General features: G+C 51.3%; 1 protein-coding gene across 36 annotated transcripts in view; it reads left to right on the top strand.

Moving 5' to 3' along the window:
• LOC101942176 (myomegalin) overlaps nt 1-21,296 on the top strand; it is a 168,356-nt gene that overhangs the window by 83,671 nt on the left and 63,389 nt on the right. For 33 of the 36 annotated variants that reach the window (XM_065554716.1, XM_024101123.3, XM_065554722.1 and 30 more), the window contains 12 exons: nt 15-173; nt 550-663; nt 943-1,080; nt 1,922-2,101; nt 2,738-2,932; nt 4,117-4,263; nt 6,586-6,667; nt 7,353-7,444; nt 8,734-8,850; nt 9,563-9,700; nt 10,012-10,124; nt 10,994-11,121. In XM_065554716.1, coding sequence (XP_065410788.1) covers nt 15-173; nt 550-663; nt 943-1,080; nt 1,922-2,101; nt 2,738-2,932; nt 4,117-4,263; nt 6,586-6,667; nt 7,353-7,444; nt 8,734-8,850; nt 9,563-9,700; nt 10,012-10,124; nt 10,994-11,121 — 1,603 coding nt within the window. Of the gene's footprint in view, nt 1-14; nt 174-549; nt 664-942; nt 1,081-1,921; nt 2,102-2,737; nt 2,933-4,116; nt 4,264-6,585; nt 6,668-7,352; nt 7,445-8,733; nt 8,851-9,562; nt 9,701-10,011; nt 10,125-10,993; nt 11,493-21,296 lie in introns of those variants that run through there. The other 3 variants (XM_065554736.1, XM_042851066.2, XM_065554735.1) reach the window with 3 other exon arrangements.

Genomic DNA, 21,296 nt, shown 5'->3' with positions numbered 1-21,296 from the left:
GTGTTTCCTTTCAGGAGCTGCGTAGTGTTGTACAGCAGGTACAAGCAGAGCTGCAGGGCAAGGTTCAGGAGCTGCGGGCCCTGGAGGGGGAGAGATGCTGTGAGATCCAGGCCCAGGAGCAGCGTGTTCAGCGTTTGAGCCAGAGGCTGGCTCACAAAGAACAGCTTCTGCAGGTGAGGTGAAATGATGTGAATCAAGGATTAGCCTCACCTTGGTATTTGGGTGCCAGCAACCACATGACCATGTGCAGCTCTCCAGTGCCTGCCCTCAGAGAGATTGGAGTCTGAGGGCAACCCTCTGGCTACAGCCACAGGGAGGGATCTGTAGCTGTGGCTGATGCCAGTACGACTCAGCCCGAGGTGAGTCCTGACTGGGGAGGGAATCAGACAGATTAACACTGACCTGACCTGTGGACTCTGCCATCCTTTGGGTGTGGGGAGAGGAGAGTGAGCTCGGGGAGAGGTGCTCTGACCTCAGAACTCCCTGCACTGGCTCAGTAACGTTGGTGTCTGCTTATGGGGCTGATGTGTGCTTATGGGGCACCTTCAGGAATCCCGGGAACTTCTGCAACGTCGGCAGAGCTTTGAGAAGAACCCTGCGGTGACTGATGCTTTGCTGGAGAAGTTACAGCAGCGAATCAAAGACCGAGATGCTGCTCTGGAGGTAAGCACAGGACATTCCAGCACAGTCTCCCCCATCCTTTCCCTGGGCTCCTGGGGGGGGTGAGTAGGCAAAGCATCCCTTGTGCTTTGCTCTCCCTTGCCCGGGTCTGGTATCCCCTGCTCTCCCTTTCCCTGGGGCTGTCCCCACTTTCCCATCCCCATAGAGTGAGCTGAGTTCTCCCACGTAGTGTGAAGTAGGCTGCATGGCAAGAGAATTCATTGTCTCTGCACGAGGGAGTCTTTCTCTATGATCTCTTTGTCACCTTTTCTCTCCCTGTAGCGAGCAATAGATGAGAAATTTTGTGCCGTGGAAGAGAAGGAGCAAGAGCTGCGACAGCTCCATCTCTCTGTGAGAGAGCGGGAGCGCGACCTGGAGAGACTGCGCAGCGTCCTGTCCAGCAATGAGGCCACCATTCATGTAAGTGTGATTTCCCCTCCCCAGCATATTGTCTCCCGTGTAGTGCACCTATGTGTAGGGTGATCACCAGAGCTCCCGGCTCAGTTTGGCACAGCATTCATTCCATTGGTGTGGCCAGCCCTTACGTTGCTGCTTTGGCTGCCTCATCAATTCCGTGGCCAGAAGAGACCACTGTGATCATCTAGTCTGAGCTGCATCAAACAGGCCAAAGACCTGCCCCACAATAATTTTAGAAAAGATCTTGATTTAAAATAGTCAGTGATGGAGAATCTACCACGACCTTTGGGAAATCGTTCCAATGGTTAATTAGCTTCACTGTTAAAGATTTCCACCTTATTTCCAGGCTGAATATGTTTAGCTTCAGTTTCCAGCCATTGGATCGTGTTAGACCTTTCTCGGCTAGGTTGAAGGGCCCATTATTAAATATTTGTTCCCCATGTAGATACTTATAGACTGTGGTCAAGTCACCCCTTAACCGTCTCTTAAACTAAATAGATCTCCTGGGTCTGTCACTATAAGGCTTGTTTGCTAATCCTTTATTCATTCTTGTGGCTCTTCTCTGGTGAGTGCTTGCTTAGCATACTACCTGCATACATCCTCATCCCTCCCCACCAGGCAGTTTTCTGATGGCCTCCTGCACCTGGGGAAGGAAGGGGTTAAACTAATAGTTCCATATGGCATTTCTCAGCTGGATGCTGAGGTGGAAGCTTTCCTTAGGGAGTGAATGTAATGGCTGTTTGGGGCTGCACAAAAGGGTAGAATAATTTCAATCCTGTTTACTTAAGTGCACAAGAATCTACTTGGGCCTCAGTGTGTTCCTGGTTTTCTCTGTGGTCCCTAGAGCATGGACAGCCTGCTGAAAGCCAAGACGCTGGAACTAGAGCAGGTGTCAGCAACCTGCCAGAACCTCCAATGGCTAAAAGAGGAAGTTGAGGCGAAATCCAGCTGTTGGCAGAAGGAGCAGGAGGGGATAATTCAGCAACTGCAGACCTCTCTGCACGACAGGAACAAGGAAGTGGAAGTAAGGCCCATGCTCCCTGCTGCAGTGCCTCCAGCCATTCCCTCTTGGATGGGATCCCTGAGCACTACTGCCAGGCCTCTGGGCCACTCACTCAATGCCACTGTGCCATCCGGCTCCCCTTGGAGGGGGGGTCAGACCCATTACCCTGATTTGGTGGAGTGTATGGGAGGAGGTGGGGGAGCAAACTCATAGCCCTGCTCCTCTTGGTGATCCCCCAATGTGTCACCTTTTTAAATCTCTGTGCTCTTGGCCGCAGTGCAGAGGAGGGAGCACATCAGAGGCAATGTAAAAATATCTAAACTCTCATAGTCCTCAATTTGAGAGCACCAACAATTGCCGGCTCTGTAGAAGCAAAGGCTCTCCCTACAGAATGGAAGCACAGAGGCACGTCAGCCTCTGAGTGACATGTGCTGCAGGAAGAGGGGGGGCGAACCAGGAAAGCTGCTCCCTGGAATCATGGCAGGCCCTTGAATGCTGCGTTGGCATAAATGCTCGCTGTGCGTTGATTCTTTGCCAGTGACTGCATGTGATCAGAGAGGTGCTCCCAGGCTGCATAGCCATTCATCCCAAAGTGCCAGGCTTCTCTGAGCATGGAGATGGAACATCTCAACCCCTTTCTCCCTCCTTTTCTCCTAGGAGCTCACAGCAACCTTGCTCTGCAAGCTGGGCCCGGGGCAGAGTGAGATTGCAGAGGAGCTGTGCTTGCGTCTCCAGCGGAAGGAGAGGATGCTGCAGGATCTCCTGAGTGACAGGAACAGACAGGCTGGAGAACATGAGACCGAACTTCGGGAGCTGCTTCAAGCCGTGAGCACCCGGGAGCAGCGAAGCCGAGTGAGTTGTGCTCAGAGCAGCCGCTGACCAGCGTGGCTGTGATGGGTCTGCTGTGTGGAAACTGATCTCTAATCTCTGATGCCATGGGGGGAGCTGCAGGAAGTGTCTCATGTTTCAGAACCACATAACAGTGAGAATACCCCCCTGGCCCATGTTAATGCAGAGTAAGGTTACAAATATCAACTCGTTGTCTGTGGGAATTCTACGGTAATAATTCTGAGCGCACCGTTCGCTTGTCCACGTGCCCCACGGGCCTACGTTGTGAAACCTGGGGGCACTTCTTGTGCACCCAGATCAGGGTTTGCATGTGCGTATTGTGAGGTTGGGGAGAGGAAGGTGTGCAGCTGTCGGCTTGTGCACATTCACGGGGCATTCTGTGCACGCATACCACCACTGCCTGGCCAGCAGTCGTGGGAAAGGTGAACCCTGGAGCTCTTCCCCACAGCGGTGACATCAGGCAACCAGAGGGAAGCCCCATAGCCTGGTGGAGCCATCTCCCCTGCATAGAATCAGAAGGGTGGAGGGACAGCATGGGGGGTGCTCTGTCCGTTGTATGTTAGCTGTATTTAACAGTCAGACTAGTACTCAGGACAATTGTGTGCACTACCAGGGAGTTAATGTTTCCACAAGAGTCCTACCCTCAGAATTGCCTGTGTTCTGTGCATTGACATCAGTCAGTTTTAAATGTCACTGGAGTTTTGCACTGAATTTTCCTTTTTAACAGGATTAAAAAGCCAAGCTCCCAGCTATCTCCACAGCATTTGCCTCCCTTCTCTCCTCCAGCTCCCATCCTCTATCCTCATCCCCTCTGTCCTTCCAGGCCTCCTCCCATATTGCTGCACTCTGCAGCCCCCATGCCATGGGCGAGTTTTCACCATCCCAGTCAAAGGTTTGGTAGCACTGCTGAAGAGTTACTCAGCAAAGGCTGGGTAAGTGAAAGCAGGGGGCTGTGATGGCAGTGCTGTAGCATTGACTGTTGTGTGTGCTGCCACAAAGCCCATAGTAAAGTCCCTGGTTAGAGTTGGAAAGGAAAGCTCCTGATCTCCACTCCAGCAGCAAGTGATCGGTAAATCTGTCCTTATGTTGCCAGAGCAAGGAGTCCGGGCCAGGGTTTGGGCCAGTAGCCAACTGAGATCCAACTCTTTGTTACCTCTGCTTCTCTCCTTGCTTTCCCGCTGCGTCAGGTAGCAGCCGAGAAGATGGTGCAGGCTCTGGCAGAAAAGAGTGGCGAAGTACAATTCCTGCGCCAGCAGCTGGTGGGGAAGGAGCCGGGGAAGAACCCAGCGGCTGATGGCAGGCCTCTCCTCCAGAAAGACAAGCAGCCCTTTCAAGTAGGAATTGTGCACTGGATTGTTCTGTCCTTTGCATGCTGCCTCAGGATGGGGGAGAGAAGTGATTGCTGTAGCAGCAGAGGAGAGAGAGAGGCCTGTGGGAAGAAAGCAAATGCAGAGAGATACCAGAAGGGGGGTGAGGAGACGTACTCGGGGGGAGGAGTGATCAAGCGCTGAGTGTGTCACATGGAAGCCCTTGGCAGCTGTTAATATTTACTATTTGTATTGCTATAGTGCTTAGGAGCCCACTCGTAGATCTGGACCCTGATAGAGAGAGATGCACGGCTGTTTGCTCCCCCAGATATTAATCACTTGCTCTCGGTTAATTAATAAAACAAAAGTGATTTTATTAAGTATTAAAAGTAGGATTAAAGTGGGTTCAAGTAATAACAGACAGAACAAAGTAAGTCATCAAACAAAATAAAGCAAAAACACGCAAGTCTAAGACTAATACATTAAGAAACTGTTTACAGGTAAAATCTCGCCCTCAGAGATGTTCCAATAAAATTCTTTCACAGACTAGACGCCTTCCTAATCTGGGCCCAATCCTTTCCCCTGGTACAGTCCTTGTTCGTTCCAGCCCAGGTGGTAACTAGGGGGTTTTCATGACTGGCCGCCTCCTTTGTTCTCTTCCACCCCCTTTTATAGCTTTGGCACAGGGTGGGAATCTTTTGTCTCTCTGGATCCCCACCCCTCCTTCTAAATGGAAAAGCACCAGGTTTAAGATGGATTCTACCATTCTTCCTGGGCTGGTTTAAACTTGCTTGCAAGTAAACAAACCCATTCACAGTTCATTGATTCTGAAGCACCCTTAAAGGCTTCCACTTAATGTGTTTATCTTATTCTCCTAACTCCAGACATAGAAATAATACATGCAAACAAATAGGATGAACACACTCAGATTATAACCTTTTGTAATGATACCTTACAAGAAACTTTTTAGATAAAGCATATTCCAGTTGCATCATATTTACACTTGTAAGCATATTTCCATAAAACATTATGGAGTGCAATCTCACACCCTTTGTCACTGAGCATAAGCCAGGCTGCTTTTGTTGGAACCATTTCAATGGTTTCTTGGTGAACATACGTCTAATTTTTATTTAAAGTTGTAAAACATGTCATAGGGTTTAGAATCACGGAGTTTAGGCTGGAAGGAGCTAATAGGCCACATCGGTGGTTTGTCTCCACTCCCCAATATCTCACAATGAGCTGAAGAGACTTTCCTTAACCTTTCCAAAATCGTGCATTTGGGCTGAGCTCCACTGTTAACCTCTGAATTCTCAATGCTGAGTTGCACAGAGAAATATCTCTGCTACGTAGCTAGCTAGTGTGGCTCAGCCTAGAAAAGTTCTTCAGAGGGCTCTGGGGGAGTGTAAACAGGGCTGACTTGGGAGTGGCTTTGTAACCTTTACTGTCGTGCTCACTGCCAGCACCCCCAGGGTGTCCGATTTAGCAGGTGTCTGGAAGAAGGCAAGGCTCTGATGGAAGATTGGTACCCATCATGGAAAATCCCCCGGCCTGGCAGTGTCGCCCATGCGTACAGCCTGTGGGCATATTTGATTCCTCTGTGTGCCTTCTGCATCCAGACCATTGCTAAATCCTGCCACTTTTTCATGACAGCAGCTTTGGTTCATCCTTTCCTCTTCATTCTAGCTATTAAAGCCCTAGACCAGTGGTCCCCAACGCGGTGCCCGCAGGCGCCAATGCATCTATGTGCGCCTGCGTACTGGCTGGCAGACAAGCATCCGCCGAGAAGCAGCGTCATCAAGAGGCGTCGCCGCCAAAATGATACCTTACAAGAAACTTTTTGCATTAAAAAGTTTTTGCTTCTCGGCACCCACCAGACGAAAAAGGTTGGGGACCACTGCCCTAGACCATTCTCTTATCTCTTGCACTGTTGCTGCAGTCTCTTCTCTGGTATCCCTGCTACTTAGTCCCCCTTGGTGCAACCCAAAGATAGTGGCCAAGAACCTCTTTTCCTTTTCCTACTCTGGATGCCTCTCTCTTTGGAGTCCCTTTCCTGACTTTCCAAGCTTGTTTCTCACACCAGATTTAAGCTCTCAGCCCATTTGTGCTTGTCTCCCTCCATTCCTCTGGGTTCTGAGATCCCCAAAATCTTGCAGGCCTCTGGTCAGCTCCCCCATAATTGAAAACCCCATTTGGCCAATGGTCTGTGTGATACCAGTACAGGAGCATGTGGCGTGTTTGGTCTCAGCGCTGGGCGGTGAGGCTTGGAGGTGGGCGGAAGGGTCTAAACTGTGCAGGGTACACAGGGTGATCTCTAAGGGGGGAAAACCCTGAATCACTTTGTGTTTTCAGGAATTACTGCCAGGAGGTTGCAGGAATGCTACTGCTACCGGAATCTCCAAGGGAGAAGACAGCAAATACAGGATGGAGAAAGGTCAGTACAGCGGCAGCTTCTTTCCAGTCATTACGAAGGTGACCCAAGGCTTTTGCCATGGGGAGAACTGTCTCGTGACAAACAGCCTGCAAAGACACCAAAGAACTTTAACCAGGAGTATTGACTGGAGTCCTCCTTCCCCAGGGTTGTGAGGCTGGAGATAAAACTTGGGGCACTCAATGACTGTGGCTTGGGTTTGGGATGGGAGACTGGTGCTTGGGAATCACTGACAGGTTCTGGACTCCAGTGCTGAGTGGAGGAAGTTGGTGTGGGAGGGGGAGCTGGTGTTTGCTGATCACTGGGCTAATCAGAATGTTTTGCCCTCCTTGACTGGGAGGAGTGCGGTTAATCTGGGAGGGCAGGTGGGGATACTTGGAACTCTTCCCAGGGCTGAGGCCACTGGATTCTGGACTCTGGAGGGGAGGGCATCGGGAATGGGAATGGACCCTAGCTGGGGCGGCTGGTAGTTGAGGATCACTATGGGAGCAGCAGCATTAAAAAAGGCCTTGAAAAAAATCCATCTCGGTGGTAGGGGTGCAAATGCCATCAACTTGTTCAGGATTTGAGCTCTAATTTGGAAAAGATTCTGTTTCTAATGCTTGCAGTCAGAAAACCAGGGTGTGTTTTGGTAGATAATTCAAGCCCTGCATTAGTGTAACATTTTGGGCTGTGGTTTCCTCTCCAGGCCCGTTGGAGATGGCTGCCGAGCTGGAGAAGGAGCTTGTTAGTGCCAGAGAGGAACTGGAGCTAATGTCAAGAAAGGAAAGAGAAAGCAGGGTGAGTCTGTGGCGAGACCCTGAGCGTCTGCAGTCTGAGGCTTGTTTCACTCTAGACCAAATCCAGCCTGGCCTGCCTTCAAACAGCCATGCTATGTTCATACTCCCACCCTGTGGGGAACGGGCTGTCTCTTGCTCAGTGTTTGTATAGTGCCCAGCACAATGGAGCTTGGAAGCACTGAGTATTAATTATTATTTGGTTTCTGGTAAGGACCCTGCATGGGAATGGAAGGTGCTAGCCCTGGTGTCCTGGTCAGATTTTCAGCTCTGGCGATTACATTCAGCCTCCCTATTCCTCTTGCATTTTTTGTTGGATATAGTTTCTTTTTCACGTCCTGTCACGAGCAGTGCACTGTTAAATTACTGCTTTGTTCCACCCCAGAGGTAGCTTATTTCCTAAATGGAAACCATCTAGATCATTACATTTGTGAGTAGCTGGCCTATGCTTTATCCCGGAGATGCTCTGGTTTCCGGTGTAGCGACCTTTATGCTCACTACTGACTAGGGCAGCGATTCTCAACCCGTGGGCTGCTGGGCCACATGGGGTCCAGGTTCCTGGCTGCTTGGCCACCCAGTGCGATGGGGTCCGGGTGGTCCAGCCGGCCCGGGGAGGGCTGTGGTTGGTGTTGGAGCTGCCGGCCAGCCCCACAGGGTTGTGGTCCAGGCTGCCACCCGGCTGCCCTGCAACCTGATCCTGCACAGCGGGGTCCGGGGTCACTGCCATCCTGCCCAGGGCTCCACTCCTGGCCCCACTCTGTGGAGGGGTCTCTGGGCAGGAGGCGCTGGACATGGGAGGTTTGGGGGGGAGGCACTCTGTGGATCTCAACCTGCAGCCCAACACAGCCCACAATGATAAATAGGTTGAGAACCACTGGACTAGGGATTGTCCCCATGTGGTGTCAAAGTCATGAAGCTGACAGATTGATGTGGGTCCTTCATTTCCATTTCCCCTCCATCAACTCCACAGGCACCTCTCTTGATGGAGGGGTGATCAAAGGGTCTGGTTATGGGATTGCAGTGCTGACTTGATGAGACTGAAGGAAAGTTTCCTTCCTGGGCCCAGTTTGGCCCTCCTCCCCCTTTCTCAGAAATGTTGTCTTTTAGCCTGAGATAGAGGCATCGTACAGCGTGTAGTAGTGTTGCACTGAGTGAAGGAGGCCACTCACGACTCTGGCCAGCACCACAGATTAGGGGCATGAGGGTGGAATGATTGAGGCAGTGGCATGGAGGGTTTATGGCATGTGTCTGGGTTGCAGAGCTTTCACTGACCCCGTGGTCTCTGCTCTGTAGTTGGAGCTCTCTTCTCTTCAGTCTGTGGTGACGGCACAGGAGGAGGAGCTGCAGGTGCAGGCCTCAGATATTGAGTCCCTGACCAGGAACATCCAGAGCAAGGAGGACCTTATAAAGGTGGGATCTCTACAGTTCTCCTGACATACTGTCTGATCATCTCTGACCAGTGATGCTAGTGAACAACCTCCAGTTCCCCCCACCTCGAGGCTTCTAGCTGGCTTCCAGTGTACTGTAAAATGTCAGAACCAGGAAGCCAGGTTTCCATGGAGATCAGCAACGAGGTGGATGCATGAGGAGACTCCTGAGCTGTATTCGAGGTCTCACGCATGGATCTTGTAACATCTCGGGCTTGGCATCCTGGGCCTCACCCCATGGTTCCTGTAAAACACGAAGAGTTGGGAACCCAGGGCTCCATCTGACATCTCATTATGTAGGAGTCTCCCATCATTTTGCTCAGATGCTCATTTGGGGATCTTGTTATTCCTGGAGTGCCCTTGCTGTGCATCCTGGACCTTGTTTAGGAGTTCTGGAGCGTGCAGGGTGCATTGCATCCTGTCTGGAGTCTTGAGTCAGGCTCCTGTTAGCATAAAGCAACAGTAAGGCTTGCTCTGGGATGTTGGTGCTGCACACCCCCGAATGTGGTTTTCTTCTGAATTGTCTGGCTCACCCTTGGAAGGGATAGGAGTTCCTCTTGTTAGTGACCCTAATCTGCGATGTCTCTAGGGACCTTTGTAATTCCAGCTTGCATTGATTAATTCCAGCTTGCATTGATTCAAGGGGTGTCTCCTGTTGCTGATCTCCAGCCAACTCTGCTCTCCTTGGCTTTCAGGACCTGCAGATGCAGCTGGTTGATCCCGAAGAAATCCCAGCTGTGGAACGACTGACCCAAGAAGTCCTGGTGCTTCGTGAGAAAGTAGCCACAGCAGAGTCACGAGGACAGGAGGCTACAGGGAACAGACGGCAACAGGTAGCGCATGCTCTGATGAAATCTCCCGCAGAGGGGATATCTCATGGGCTGCAGGCTCAGGCCTGTTTCTAGTTCCTGCAGTTAGTTAATTCTCTATTGCCAGTTGCCTGGGAGAGAGTGTGCCAGTGTACGTGCAGGTATAAGAGGGGCTCAGATCCTCTTTATGGCACCGAGAGGTGGTTTGGATCCCCCTCACGGGTGGAGGTCAGCCCCTCATCTCCATGTTCCTGACATGACCAACTCCAGTCTCTTGGCTGGCCTCTGCTCAGCTCCTACGTCTGCCTGTTGCTTTTTGCCTCTGCTCTCCCCAGCTGTTGCTGATGCTGGAAGGGCTGGTGACGGAGAAGAGTCGCCTGAATGAAGCTCTGCAAGCAGAAAGGCAGCTGTACAGCAGTCTGGTGAAGTTCCACACTCACCCAGACAGGTAGGGGGCCCTCATGCTGTTGCTGCCGTGTGGTCCTGCGAGGTGGAGGAGCTGCACTCCCTCTGGGGGACTTGTTCAAAGGGAAAAGTTGAAGCACTAGGGTGTCCGTGAGCCTGTGTGAGCAGGGAATTGTTCAGTGGGCTGCTGCTGGGGAGTGGCTGATTAAAGGCAGCGTCCTTCCTATGGCAGAGGAGATCACATGAGTCAGGTGAGACAGCAGGAGTTAATCACACCCCAGAGCTCTAATGCTCCTTTCAGATTCTCCTCTCCCCTTGATTTCTCCCCGCCCCCTTGGCTTCCCCTCCCTTGCCTCCTGACATCTCAGAGAGGCTGCATGTCCCTTTGTTAAATCATTGATCTGAAAATTGCTTGGGGCTTCTAGTGGTTTGTCCAGGTCATTCCCCTCCCAGACAGCATGACTGACATTGCTACCCTCCACCATGCGAGCCCTGGTGGTGGTGGGGAGCTGAGCAGTCTGCAGGACTGAAGGAACCACGCACACATGGAGTTTCTCTTGGTACTTGGTTCAGTGGTGATAACTAGTGACGGCCAGGAAGCTACTGTCCCTGCCCTGACTTCCCAGGGGATTGGGGGTGAGTCTGGGGGAACTGCTCCATGGGTGTACGAGTCTGTGCCTGACCCATGTGGGGGGCGGGTGCTGGGGCCTGGCACCTGCAGCGTGTTCTGGTCAAAGTTAGAAGAGAAGCGGAAGGAGCCAATGCTGGATCTACCTTTGGAGCATGGATGAGCAGTGCTCTGAATAAGTGGTGGTTAGACATGAGCTGGCACCGCTCTGTCTCCTTACTGGTGTGGACATTCCATGAAGCCTGTCTAACCCTCTTCCCTTTCTGTATGACGTGTCTAATTAGCCCTGAGAGAGGCCAGACTCTGCGGGCGGAGCTGGAGGGGGCCCAGGCGCTCCGTGGACGACTGGAAGAAGCTCTTGGCAGAAGCATGGAGCATTTGCGCAGGCTGGAGACCCTGGGCGCCTTTGGAGGTGGGGAACAGCAGAGTGTGAGAGAGAGCCCTACCCCAGCATGCCTTCTGAGCTCTGGCCTTCACCCTGCCACCTGCCCTGGATGGAAACTGGTCACTAACCGAGCAAGCGTGGCTGACTGACTCTGGGAGGGTTGACTTGTTACTAATGATATGATAGGAGTGGTGCATTTAGAGCTGCCCTGGAAATGGCGATCCGTGCAACCCATGTGTGTCTCGTCTATGTACCTGTCTCTGGCCCTTCAGGGGAGGTTATGAAATGTATTTGCACATTTGAGTCGTTCCATTTTAGTTGATCCACCTCCATCTTTCTCCTACTCCTCCCTTCGTTCCTCTCCCAATGGGCCAAATAAAGATTCCCTCCCTGTGAAAGCGATTTTAAATGTTCTGTGCCATCTCACAAATGCATGGGTGTGTATTTTTATTTTCCTCCAAATCTTTCCCAGTCAGTTAAGTGCTGCTCATAGGACAACGGCTGCCTCCGCAACCGTATGACAGAGTAAAGAGAGAGCCAAGTGTCTGGGGAGAAGCAAGTTCTCCCTTGCAGACAGAGCTAGGCCCTTTGACAAGGACAATGGCAGCCAGACAGGCGGTCCTTTTTTGGTAGTCGCTGTATCACTGATGTTGATTCTTGGCCTAACAACGAAATGACCCGTTTTAGCCTACAGCCAGATCCAGCTCCTGTGGAAGCCTTGACTGGAATCTCTTCCATTTCTGTGGTTGAGACAGTCTCTCTGCCAGCCTTGGAACATGACTCATTCGTCCTGGGCTAAGCTTTGTCCCCGTGGGTTGTAATCATCAGCAAGCTCCTCTGTGCAGCAAAAGGAAAGAGTTCCCAGCCTCTCAAGGACAAAAGGCTGAGGCTGAGAGGGGTTGGGGGTGACAAAGCCCTGTCTGACCTGGCAGGGCGTGTTCCTCTCAGGATGGCATGGGCCATGACGACTCTGCTCCATGTTCTCAGCTTGGGCATGCCCCTCTAGTCCGTGACGAGTAGACCCTAGTTCCTTGCGCTGCTTTGAACGCTTGAGGTCAGGCTGCAGGACCCCCCTGAGCAGATGCAGCTCTATGCTATTTTGCAAGTGGGCATTTCCATTCATGAGTGCAATGTCTATTCCAGGGCCTCCGTTTCTCTTTCATAAAGGTATTCCTACTGCCGTAAACCAGGAGAGCCAAACCAGCAGGGATTTCTCACACCAGCTTTTCAGCGGCCATCCTTTGAGTGGCAGAGGGGAAATCTACCACTTCTCTGTGACCATGGGTGGGACTAGATCCAGTACATCGCTTAGCCACCCACTCTCTGTCTCTTTCATGTGCTTATCTGGACCATCCTCTCAACAGTGAGCAATAACATGAGGCCTCAACCTGGGATGGCAGAGCAACCTGGGCTGAGGAGCTGCAGTTCCCTTTGGTGTCCTCGTTCCCTGCACACTGCCTCATTCATGTAGAAGGGATAGAGCAGCTCTCACGCTTCTGTCAGGAGGAGACCAAACCATTCATGTGTTTTAACCCTCTTCCCTCTTGTGTGCTTTCCACCCTTGAGTTCTAGGCAGGGATGGAAAAGCCCTGGCTAGGTGTGTCCAGGTCATCTCCCCCTGGCCAATTCAGGACTTTTCCAATGCGTGTTTGCTACTGTTTGAATGTGCTGATTGATAGCCATTCCACTGCTACTCTGGGGGCTGCTTTCGTAGCCTAATATATTTCATTGCAAGGAAATTTCTCTTAATATTTAATCTAGATTTCTCCTTTCTTAATTTCATCCCATCACTCCTAGTTACATCTGTATCTCTCTCTCTCTCTGTGTGTGCTGTTTACATCCTGCAGATATTACTGTTGTGTTCCCCCTTTGCCATCCCAGACAGATTTAGCTCTTTTAAGCTTTCCTCCATAGTCCATTACCCTGCTAACTCTGTCACCCCTCTCTGAACTGACTCTCTCTCCACTTCATCAATATCTGATAAGGTGCCCAGAACAGAATGAAGTCGTATTGGCATGGCCAGGTGATGTGATGATGCTTTTACCTATGCAGCCCTGAGCTGTCACTATTGTTTTCTTTTTCCAGTTTTGTCATGCTGCAGTCTTGTGTCTGATTTGCTTCTTTCAGCATCCTGGCCTCCCAGCACACCCTGGAGCTGGGGTTTGGACTGTTTCCCCCTGATGTTAGCTTAGTTCTTTCCAAGCTCTATGTAAAGGATTTTTTTTTACAAACCCTTTTAGCAGTTCTCCTCATAACTCCCTGGGAGGTCAGGCAGTGCTGTTAGCCCTATTCTGCAGCTGGGGAACTGACAGATTAAGTGACTTGCCCGAGGTCATGCAGGAAGGCGGTTGCAGAGCAGAGGACTGAACTAGGGTTTTCTCAGTCCTGGGCTAGTCCCCTGGCCACTAGATTGTCAATTCTCTGAACCTTTTATTTTCTGCCTGGAGTATGTCTCCCTCCTGACCCTCCCCCATTTTAGTTTCATCTGAATTTCATTCCTGTGCTGCCTGTGCCCCCATTCCCAGCATCAATAAAGATAGGCTGTAGCTAAGACTAGTCCCTGCAGCACCCCATTGCACCCTCCGTCCTGCACTGCTGTTGTGTGGGTTAGCATAACCTGTGTCATTAGCCTTTCTCGATGGCTGTTCTGACCGCTTTCTGTCCACATACTAGTATTTATACCAAAGCTGACTTCAGTTCTAAGAGTATGGTGACATGAGAGAGTATTGCGCTATATTTGGACTTATAAAGCATGCATCTGCTGCATCCCCTTCAGCCACTGAGCCTAGTGAAAAAAGCATTCAGCTTTGTGTGGCAAAATCTTGGTTCCTGCTTGCTCATTATTCCGATAGCTGTGAGATGTGTAGTGGTTTCCCCCATGCTCCATTATTTTACTGTCAGGGCACAGAAGGAGAATGGCCAGATACCTTTTCTTTCCTTGTGGGGACATGGTGGAGCGTTTGCTTTTCTCCAATCTTCTGATACCTCCCCATTTTTTGGATCAAAAATTGAATTGCCGGCCACCAATAGTGACCTCCTGAGGGCAGCGGGGAGCAGAGTATGCAGGCCTCTAGCTGTGTCGAGGGGCAATGCTTGTGCCAGTCCTGGTTCCCAGGTTATCCCAGAAGCCATTGCAAAGATAGATGTTGGAGTCTAAACATTCCTTTGTAGCTGCAAATAAATGGCCAGTCCATTGACTAGCTGACCCACAGGCCGAGAGAGGTCTCTCCTTGTTAAAAGGTGCTATCTCCAGAGTCTGTTTGCATTACCTGTAGCCACCCCTAGCAGTACAGACTGCTCTTAGTCTCTTGTGCCAGCCAGAGTGGGGGTGCCATGCTTCCCACTCAGAATAGCAGCGTTTACACTTGCTACACTGGTGCAAGGCAGAGGGAATTAGACCCAGAGATGGCAAAGATGGCGAGATCCATAGATTCCAAGGCCATAAGGGACCAAATATGTGACCTAACAGTTACCTGGTAGGTTATTTTTAGCCCATCCACTGCCATCTTCTCTCTGGAGTTCTTCCCTGTGATGTAGCATCAGTGCTTTGTCCAGGCCGGTGTAAATACCAACACTGATGGAGCTACTGTCCCAGGAAGTCTATTTCATGGTCTAAGGACCGATCGCCCTGGCAGGCCTGTCTTCCTGATTGTTTCAATTCTCCTTTTTTAAAAACTGTTGCTCCTTCTCCTCCCATGGCCTGGATAATTCTCCTCTCTGCAGGGTGTTTGCACCCTTCAGGTGTTGGTAGACTCCTACCAAGTTCCCTCTTTTTTGTTACCTAAAGAGAAGCGGTGGGGGGGTTTGAGCATTGGCCTGCTAAACCCAGGGTTGTGAGTTCAATCCTGGAGGGGGCCACTTAGGGATCTGGGGCAAAATCTTGGTCCTGCTAGTGAAAGCAGGGGGCTGGACTCGATGACCTTTCAAGGTCCCTTCCAGTTCTAGGAGATCGGATATTGGGCTCTTCTACTACAAAGAATCCTTTACGTCAGGCCCAGGCCCAATTATGCTGGCCATTAGGTAGCCCCAGCTGCAGCAACGTCTCCAGCGCCCTGCTCAGTTGCATTCCTTTTCTCCTTGCTCCACTTCTCAGTAGCTCTCTCTGGTGATTGCCTGTTATTCCTCACCACTTTCTGTCAAACACAATAGGCTAGTTTCACACACCAGACTCCCATACCTCCCTGCTCTCCACATGCAGCTCCCAATCCCATTGGGTTTTCTTTTGCAGCCCCATCCTATTGCACACTCATCCCATCTCATACTTGTGTTCCTGTTGCCTTAACCTCCCATTAGATACTTTTCTCCCTTCCAGCTGTCTTTGTTTTCCATTTTTCAGAGCTGACTCTCCTTGTGTTATTGCCTGACCATGTTTCTAACCTTGGAAGGGACCTTTTGAGTGATCTCTGTTTCCGCTGGAGTGTAGGCCACATCCCCGCTAGTCGCTGTCATCTGGGGGGTCTATCACAGCTCTGTTTGCTCTTCCCTCATCATTCATAGATGTGCTAAATAAGATCAGACAGAGTCCCAACCGAGCAGCACTCCACTGGAGTATGGGTGGGTCTCAGCACGTGTGTGTCAGAGAGAGTGATTCTGAAGGATGTTCTGAGATAAGCATTGGTTTCCCCAGCCGTCCCCTTCCCTAAAAGTCCCTCAATGGGGCTCAGACTAAGGCGGTGGCAATATTCAGTAGGAAGTGTCTTTATGCTAAAGCTGGAAGCTTAATACTTCAACTGAGCCAGCTGAAATACTTGGCTTGGTAAGAGGAGGTCAGTGGTGTGAGCATCTCATGCTGTTGGGTGACCCTGTCTCCCGGCTGTGTGAGAGAGCTAGGTTAGGCTGCTGGGGAGGACGAGCTGTGCTGTATAAAAAGGAGCTGTACATGGTATGGAAAGATCACTCCATACTGGAGATGACCAATGGCCGGGGTCTATTGCTTTAAAAATCCCAGGGGCCAGAACATAAGAATGGCCATACTGCATCAGACGAAAAGTCAATCTAGCCCAGTATCCTGTCTTCCAACTGGCCAATGCCAGATGCCCCAAAGGGAATGAACAGAACAGGTAATCATCAAGTGATCCATCCCCTGTTGCCTATTCCCAGTTTCTGGCAAACAGGGCAAGGTACACCATCCCTGCCCATCCTGGCTAATAGCCATTGATGGACCTACCCTCCATTAACTTATCTAGTTCTTTTTTGAACTCTGTTATAGTCTTGGCCTTCACAACATCCTCTGGCAAGGAGTGCCACAGGTTGACTGTATGTTGTGTGGAAAAAATACTTCCTTTTGTTTGTTTTAAACATGCTGCCTATTAATTTCAGAAGGACACAACTGGTGCACTGCAGGCTTCCCAGGTGTGGTAGCAACAAGGGGTCAGCTTGGCTGGTGTGCCTCTGTGCAGCCCCATTGCTCTCAGGGGAGCTGTGTTGATGTGCACCAGCTGAAACTGCTTCAAGGGTCCGAATATGTTAAGAGATGAGGGAAATCACAAAACTGGGCCTGCTCTTGCTGCCTTTGACACTGATGGGAGCAGAACAGGCCTTTTGCTGCTACTGCTCTAAGTCCTCTTGTGTTAGGTGCTACAAGTGCAATCTCAGAGGGCAAGGTTTTGCAAAGCAATTTGATACCTTGTCTGCCTGCTTTTTAGACCCCCATATTGGTGCCTGCCAGACAGGTGATAAGCTCTGCGGGAGGCTAGCTTAAGACACTGTAGCAGAGGTGCAGAGAGTTTGCGGAAGCACAGGAAAGCCAGTAAAAGCGATGGGCCTGACTCGTGGGTGCTGTGGAGGTGCCGAAGGCTCATAAAGCTGGTTTAGTTGTCTGGGCTTTCCCCTCTGTCCCAGAGGAAATTACTCAAGAGACCCTGATAATACAGCTGCCTCAGAGCCATTCACCTAGGGACAGGGCTCCCAGTGGATCATGTGGGATCTGCGAAGGTGGGAGACACCCAGCTGACTCATCCCACAGAGGGAGCCCCACCACCTGATGGAGCAGTGAGGGGAATGGTGAGAGGTTCTTTCTCGCAGGTTTGGCTGGAGGAGGGCCCTGGGAAGGATCAGGCTCCCTGAGTGCGGCTGGGCAGGAGAGCAAACATGGGGAAACTGCAGCATCCAGCAAGCCCAGCACAATGGCAGGAGTCGTAATCTACCTGTGCTGAAGGGGAACCTGGCAGAGCTCGCGCCGAGTGCAAACGATGCTCTACCCCATGCAGGAGGGTGCAAGGAACACGACGTGCTGCCGCAGCTTTGCAAAGGGCTGCTCCAGGATGTGAAGTTCAAAGAGACTCTGGGCGGGGCTTGTTCACGGCTTGCAGAGGGGCAGAGCAACGCCAGGCTAGCCAAAAGAGGGCTTTGCTAATATGCTAGGGGAGCAAATAAATTAGAGTATTGAAAATGTTGAGGCTAGGAAGCTGCTTTTTAAAATCTCACTATGTAAACTTTTTTGGCCCATTAGGTGGTAAAAGAAACCCTTCTGATAATTAGTGATCTCTGCAGAGCAGAGAGGGAATGCTTTGCAGAATATGCCAGTGAGTCCAAGTCACCTGCATCCTAGACTAATAGGCCAATTAACAAGTTTACTGAATCACGGCTAACTCTTTGAACAAGCATGGGGAAAAGCCAGTATGGATCCAATCTTCAAGTCAGGAAAAGGAGAGCAGCCCTGCCAATTACCAGCTGGTAAGTTCAGCTTCTTTCCCTAGGAAAATGTTGGACCAGATATTAAGAGGAAAAAGATCTGTAAAGATGGAAGGGATATTGGAACCAAGAGCAATAAGCAGCGGGGGGATTTCAAGCAATGAATCCTCAGAATGCCGGTATAGTGCTTTGTTTCGAGACATCCAATACCCCAGGTAGACTGCAACAGGCTGTACTTATATGGGTATGAGAGGGGGAGAGAGAGTTCTCACTGCTCAAAGAAACTGCAGCAGAGTCCTGTTGGTAACAACCACGTCTAAACTAGTAGCTGGCATGAGTTGGACCCTAGCACGGAGAGAAGCAAAAGGTAGAAACGGCAGCTGCTGGGGCTGGGAGGTGGTTTCTAGTAGGGTGCTGCAGGGATCAATGTTAGGGCTGGTTTTATGAATGAGCTGGACTAGCAGGAAATGACCCTGAAATTTGCAGTGGTACTGTACTGGCAGGCCATGTGCAAATCAGCTGCTGTTAGAGCTGTTAGAATGGCACACAGGCCATTTTAAACAAAGACTTGATCTGGAGAATGCAGCTCCAATGCATCTTGGGCAAACTAACCAGAGACCCGCCTATTTCATGGGAGTGAGCTATGGGGAAAGGGTAATGCCAAAAAAGAGTGGGGGACTCGAGTAGGCAGACAGACAGGTTTGTATCTGAGATGGCTGGGAAGCACCAGTGAGAATTGGCGCTGCCTATATGACTGTGATGGAACAAAGAGGAGATGGTCCCTCATGGTTCCACTTAGACAGCAGCAGGAATCCTGGGACAGGTTCAGGCCCCTGGCTGCTACAGTTCCTATGTGCCACTCTAGTGAACATGGGGGTCTGAAGGTGTGTGTGTGGGGGGGAAAGCCCCCAGGGGATTCCCCCAGTGCAGGGCCAGTGTATGGAACTTTGCTGTCCCCTCTCATCCCCCAGCTTAGGGGTATGCGAAGAGCAAGAGGGGTGGTCAGAATGCTCTGAGCTCAGGCAAGTTTGATCTGCACAGCAGCCCACAGCCAGCTGAGAGAGACTGCGTAAGTCAGAGCTGGGGGGAGACAGCTTAAACTCACTGGCACCCATACGCCCCTTCCTGGGGGTCTGTCCTGCTGTGTATGGACCCCTCCAAACAAGAAGTATATAGGCTGGTTAATGCAGAGGGCAGCAGGCCTGAGTCAAGCACCTTAGCATGGAAGGATAAAAATAGCATTGAGTATTTTGTAATAAAGCCTCTCTACCATTTGTAAATATAGGCGGTCTGTGAAATATTTGGCCTATCCAGAATACATGGCAAGTCCATCCTCAACCGGACAGTGCTCAGCACTGGCTGCTAAAGCCCTGCTTCAAACAAGAGCCATCCAAATTTTCCCTAAATAATCCCTAAACCTGTCTGCCAGAAGCTGGGACTGGATGACTGGGGATGGATCACTCGATAAATTGCCCTGTTCTGTTCACTCCCTCAGTAGCATCTGGCACTGGGCAGCGTTGGAAGACAGGATACTGGGCTAGATGGATCTCTGGTCTGAGCCGCTATGGCTGTTCTTATGTTTGCCTTGAAGTCCAAAAAGTGTATTTTACTTACACTCATATATGGAAAAACTCCCTAAGGGGTTCTGCCCATATTAAAAAACGGGGGAGAGGATAGCCCAGTGCCGAGACTAATGGTGCAATGCAATCTTGATGCTGTTGAAGTAAGTTTTGAGTTCAGCGGAGCCAGGATTTCTCCATCAGCATGGAGAATGGCTGCTGCAGAAAGTTCTGGGCATGTGAAAACAGGAAGATCTGTGGAACCTTTTGCAACCGTAACTCTAGTGGGAGCAAAGGAACGCAAGCCATTGAAATAGACTGATTGGAGAAGGGAGCAGAGCTTTTGAGTTGGGGGAGTTTGCTAATGACACTAGAAGGCAGAAGGGAAGTGCCTGGCAATAGACTGAATTTTTCAGCTCTATTCCTGGTCTCTGAATTGGTGGGCTCCTCTGAGGATAGCGATGGAGAAGCTATTGGAGGTGGCTCCAGAGAGAACCTGGCCGGTGTACAGTTAGCTAGGATGCATGAGTACCTTGAAAGAGGGGCAGAACTGGGCTCAGCTTTGATAGACTTGTAAGAAAAAATTAACTGAAATGGTGCCTGTCCCAAGATGGGCTTCAAGGACTCGGTGGGGAGAAAAGGGAGGCTTGGAGGAGACTCGATTGAGATACTGAACCTCATGAAGGGAAGTTTAGAAGCTCGACTGGTCCCTCTGCTCATTCTGCCTCACATTGCAAGAACCAGGGAGTTTTCCTGCTTAAATGGCGTTACATTCAGAGCAAAGAAAAGCTCTCTTCACACAGTTTCTGAATTCACTGCCTGTAGGTCAGAGTCTAGAATCTGAGTTTATGGACAAGGAGCAAAAATAAATGTACTCAAATCTAATGCTTCAGGGCATCAGTTTTTCTTCTGCCGAGGCCAGGCACCAGTTTTCACCATGTGTGGCACTGACAATTAGCCAGGTGCTATGTGAGAGGCGTTGCCTTCCCCTGAAATCCCCGGTATTGCTTTAATGGCAGAGGGTGGATCCCAGACTTGGCAGCCCACTGGCCAGCTCTGGTCCTCTGGAAGTGGGAAGGGCTGGAGAGCGCTTGGCATGCCGTGGTCAGCAGAGGTAACTGCATCCCACCCTGCTCCAGCAACTGAGGGTGGCTCTGCCCCGGTGGCCAACAGGCCCCGCCCCATAGCCACAGTGCTTCACGCGCAGAGGGCAGGGCAGTCAACCTTCGCCCAGGCTGCAGGGTCTCCTCTCCCATTAACATATCCCCTAACTAGGCTCAGATAAAGCCCTGGACCCTCCTTGTGGGACAGACCAGGGGGTCTCCCTCAGCACCCTCTGTGGTGCGGGGCTGGGCACTGCCTCGTGTCTGACCTCCCGGTTCTGGAGCTGGAAGTGGATGTTTCACTCTCCGCACAATCCATAGGAGAATCTGAGGCCACCTCCCCGCACCCATGCCGAGAGCCAGGGCGGGCAGTGGGGCGGAGGGGGTCAGAGCCTGGGGACTACCCTGTGTGTTCGGCCCCTGGACCAGCTCTTGGGTGCGACCCCCTGAGAAGCCGGGGACTCTGCTGGGTGGGTAGGAGGGGCTAGGAAGGGCAGGTGGGTGAGGGGCACAACCATCTCCAGCCAACCTTGGAGCATCTGCACTCCCCCTCACCAAAAGCAAGGACCCCAGGAGCAGCTGGGAGGGAGCCCTGGTGAGTGAGAGCCTTCAATACAAGAAACTGGGGCTCCCCACCTTGTAACTTGAGAAACAGTCAGGGACTGGGGGAGGCTGAGGATCCTGCCCCCCGGCAGTGATAGCCCAGAAGCTGGGGTTGCTGTGATCCTGGGATAGGCCAGAGGCAGCCTGGCTCTGGCTGAGCCAACAGGACTAAAGCAGAGCAACCATACCAAGCTCTGCTGCCAGCACTTTGCCCTGCCAGCCTGTGGAGGGAGGAGAGCCCTGCCGCCGCATGGCCAGGATAGCACTCCCCTCCAGTGCTCTGCCCTCAGGGCTGTTGGCGCTA

This window comes from Chrysemys picta, chromosome 8 (genome assembly GCF_011386835.1).
Source record: "Chrysemys picta bellii isolate R12L10 chromosome 8, ASM1138683v2, whole genome shotgun sequence".
NCBI classification, from domain to species: domain Eukaryota; kingdom Metazoa; phylum Chordata; order Testudines; family Emydidae; genus Chrysemys; species Chrysemys picta.
This window is presented reverse-complemented; position numbering and strand designations above follow the sequence as displayed.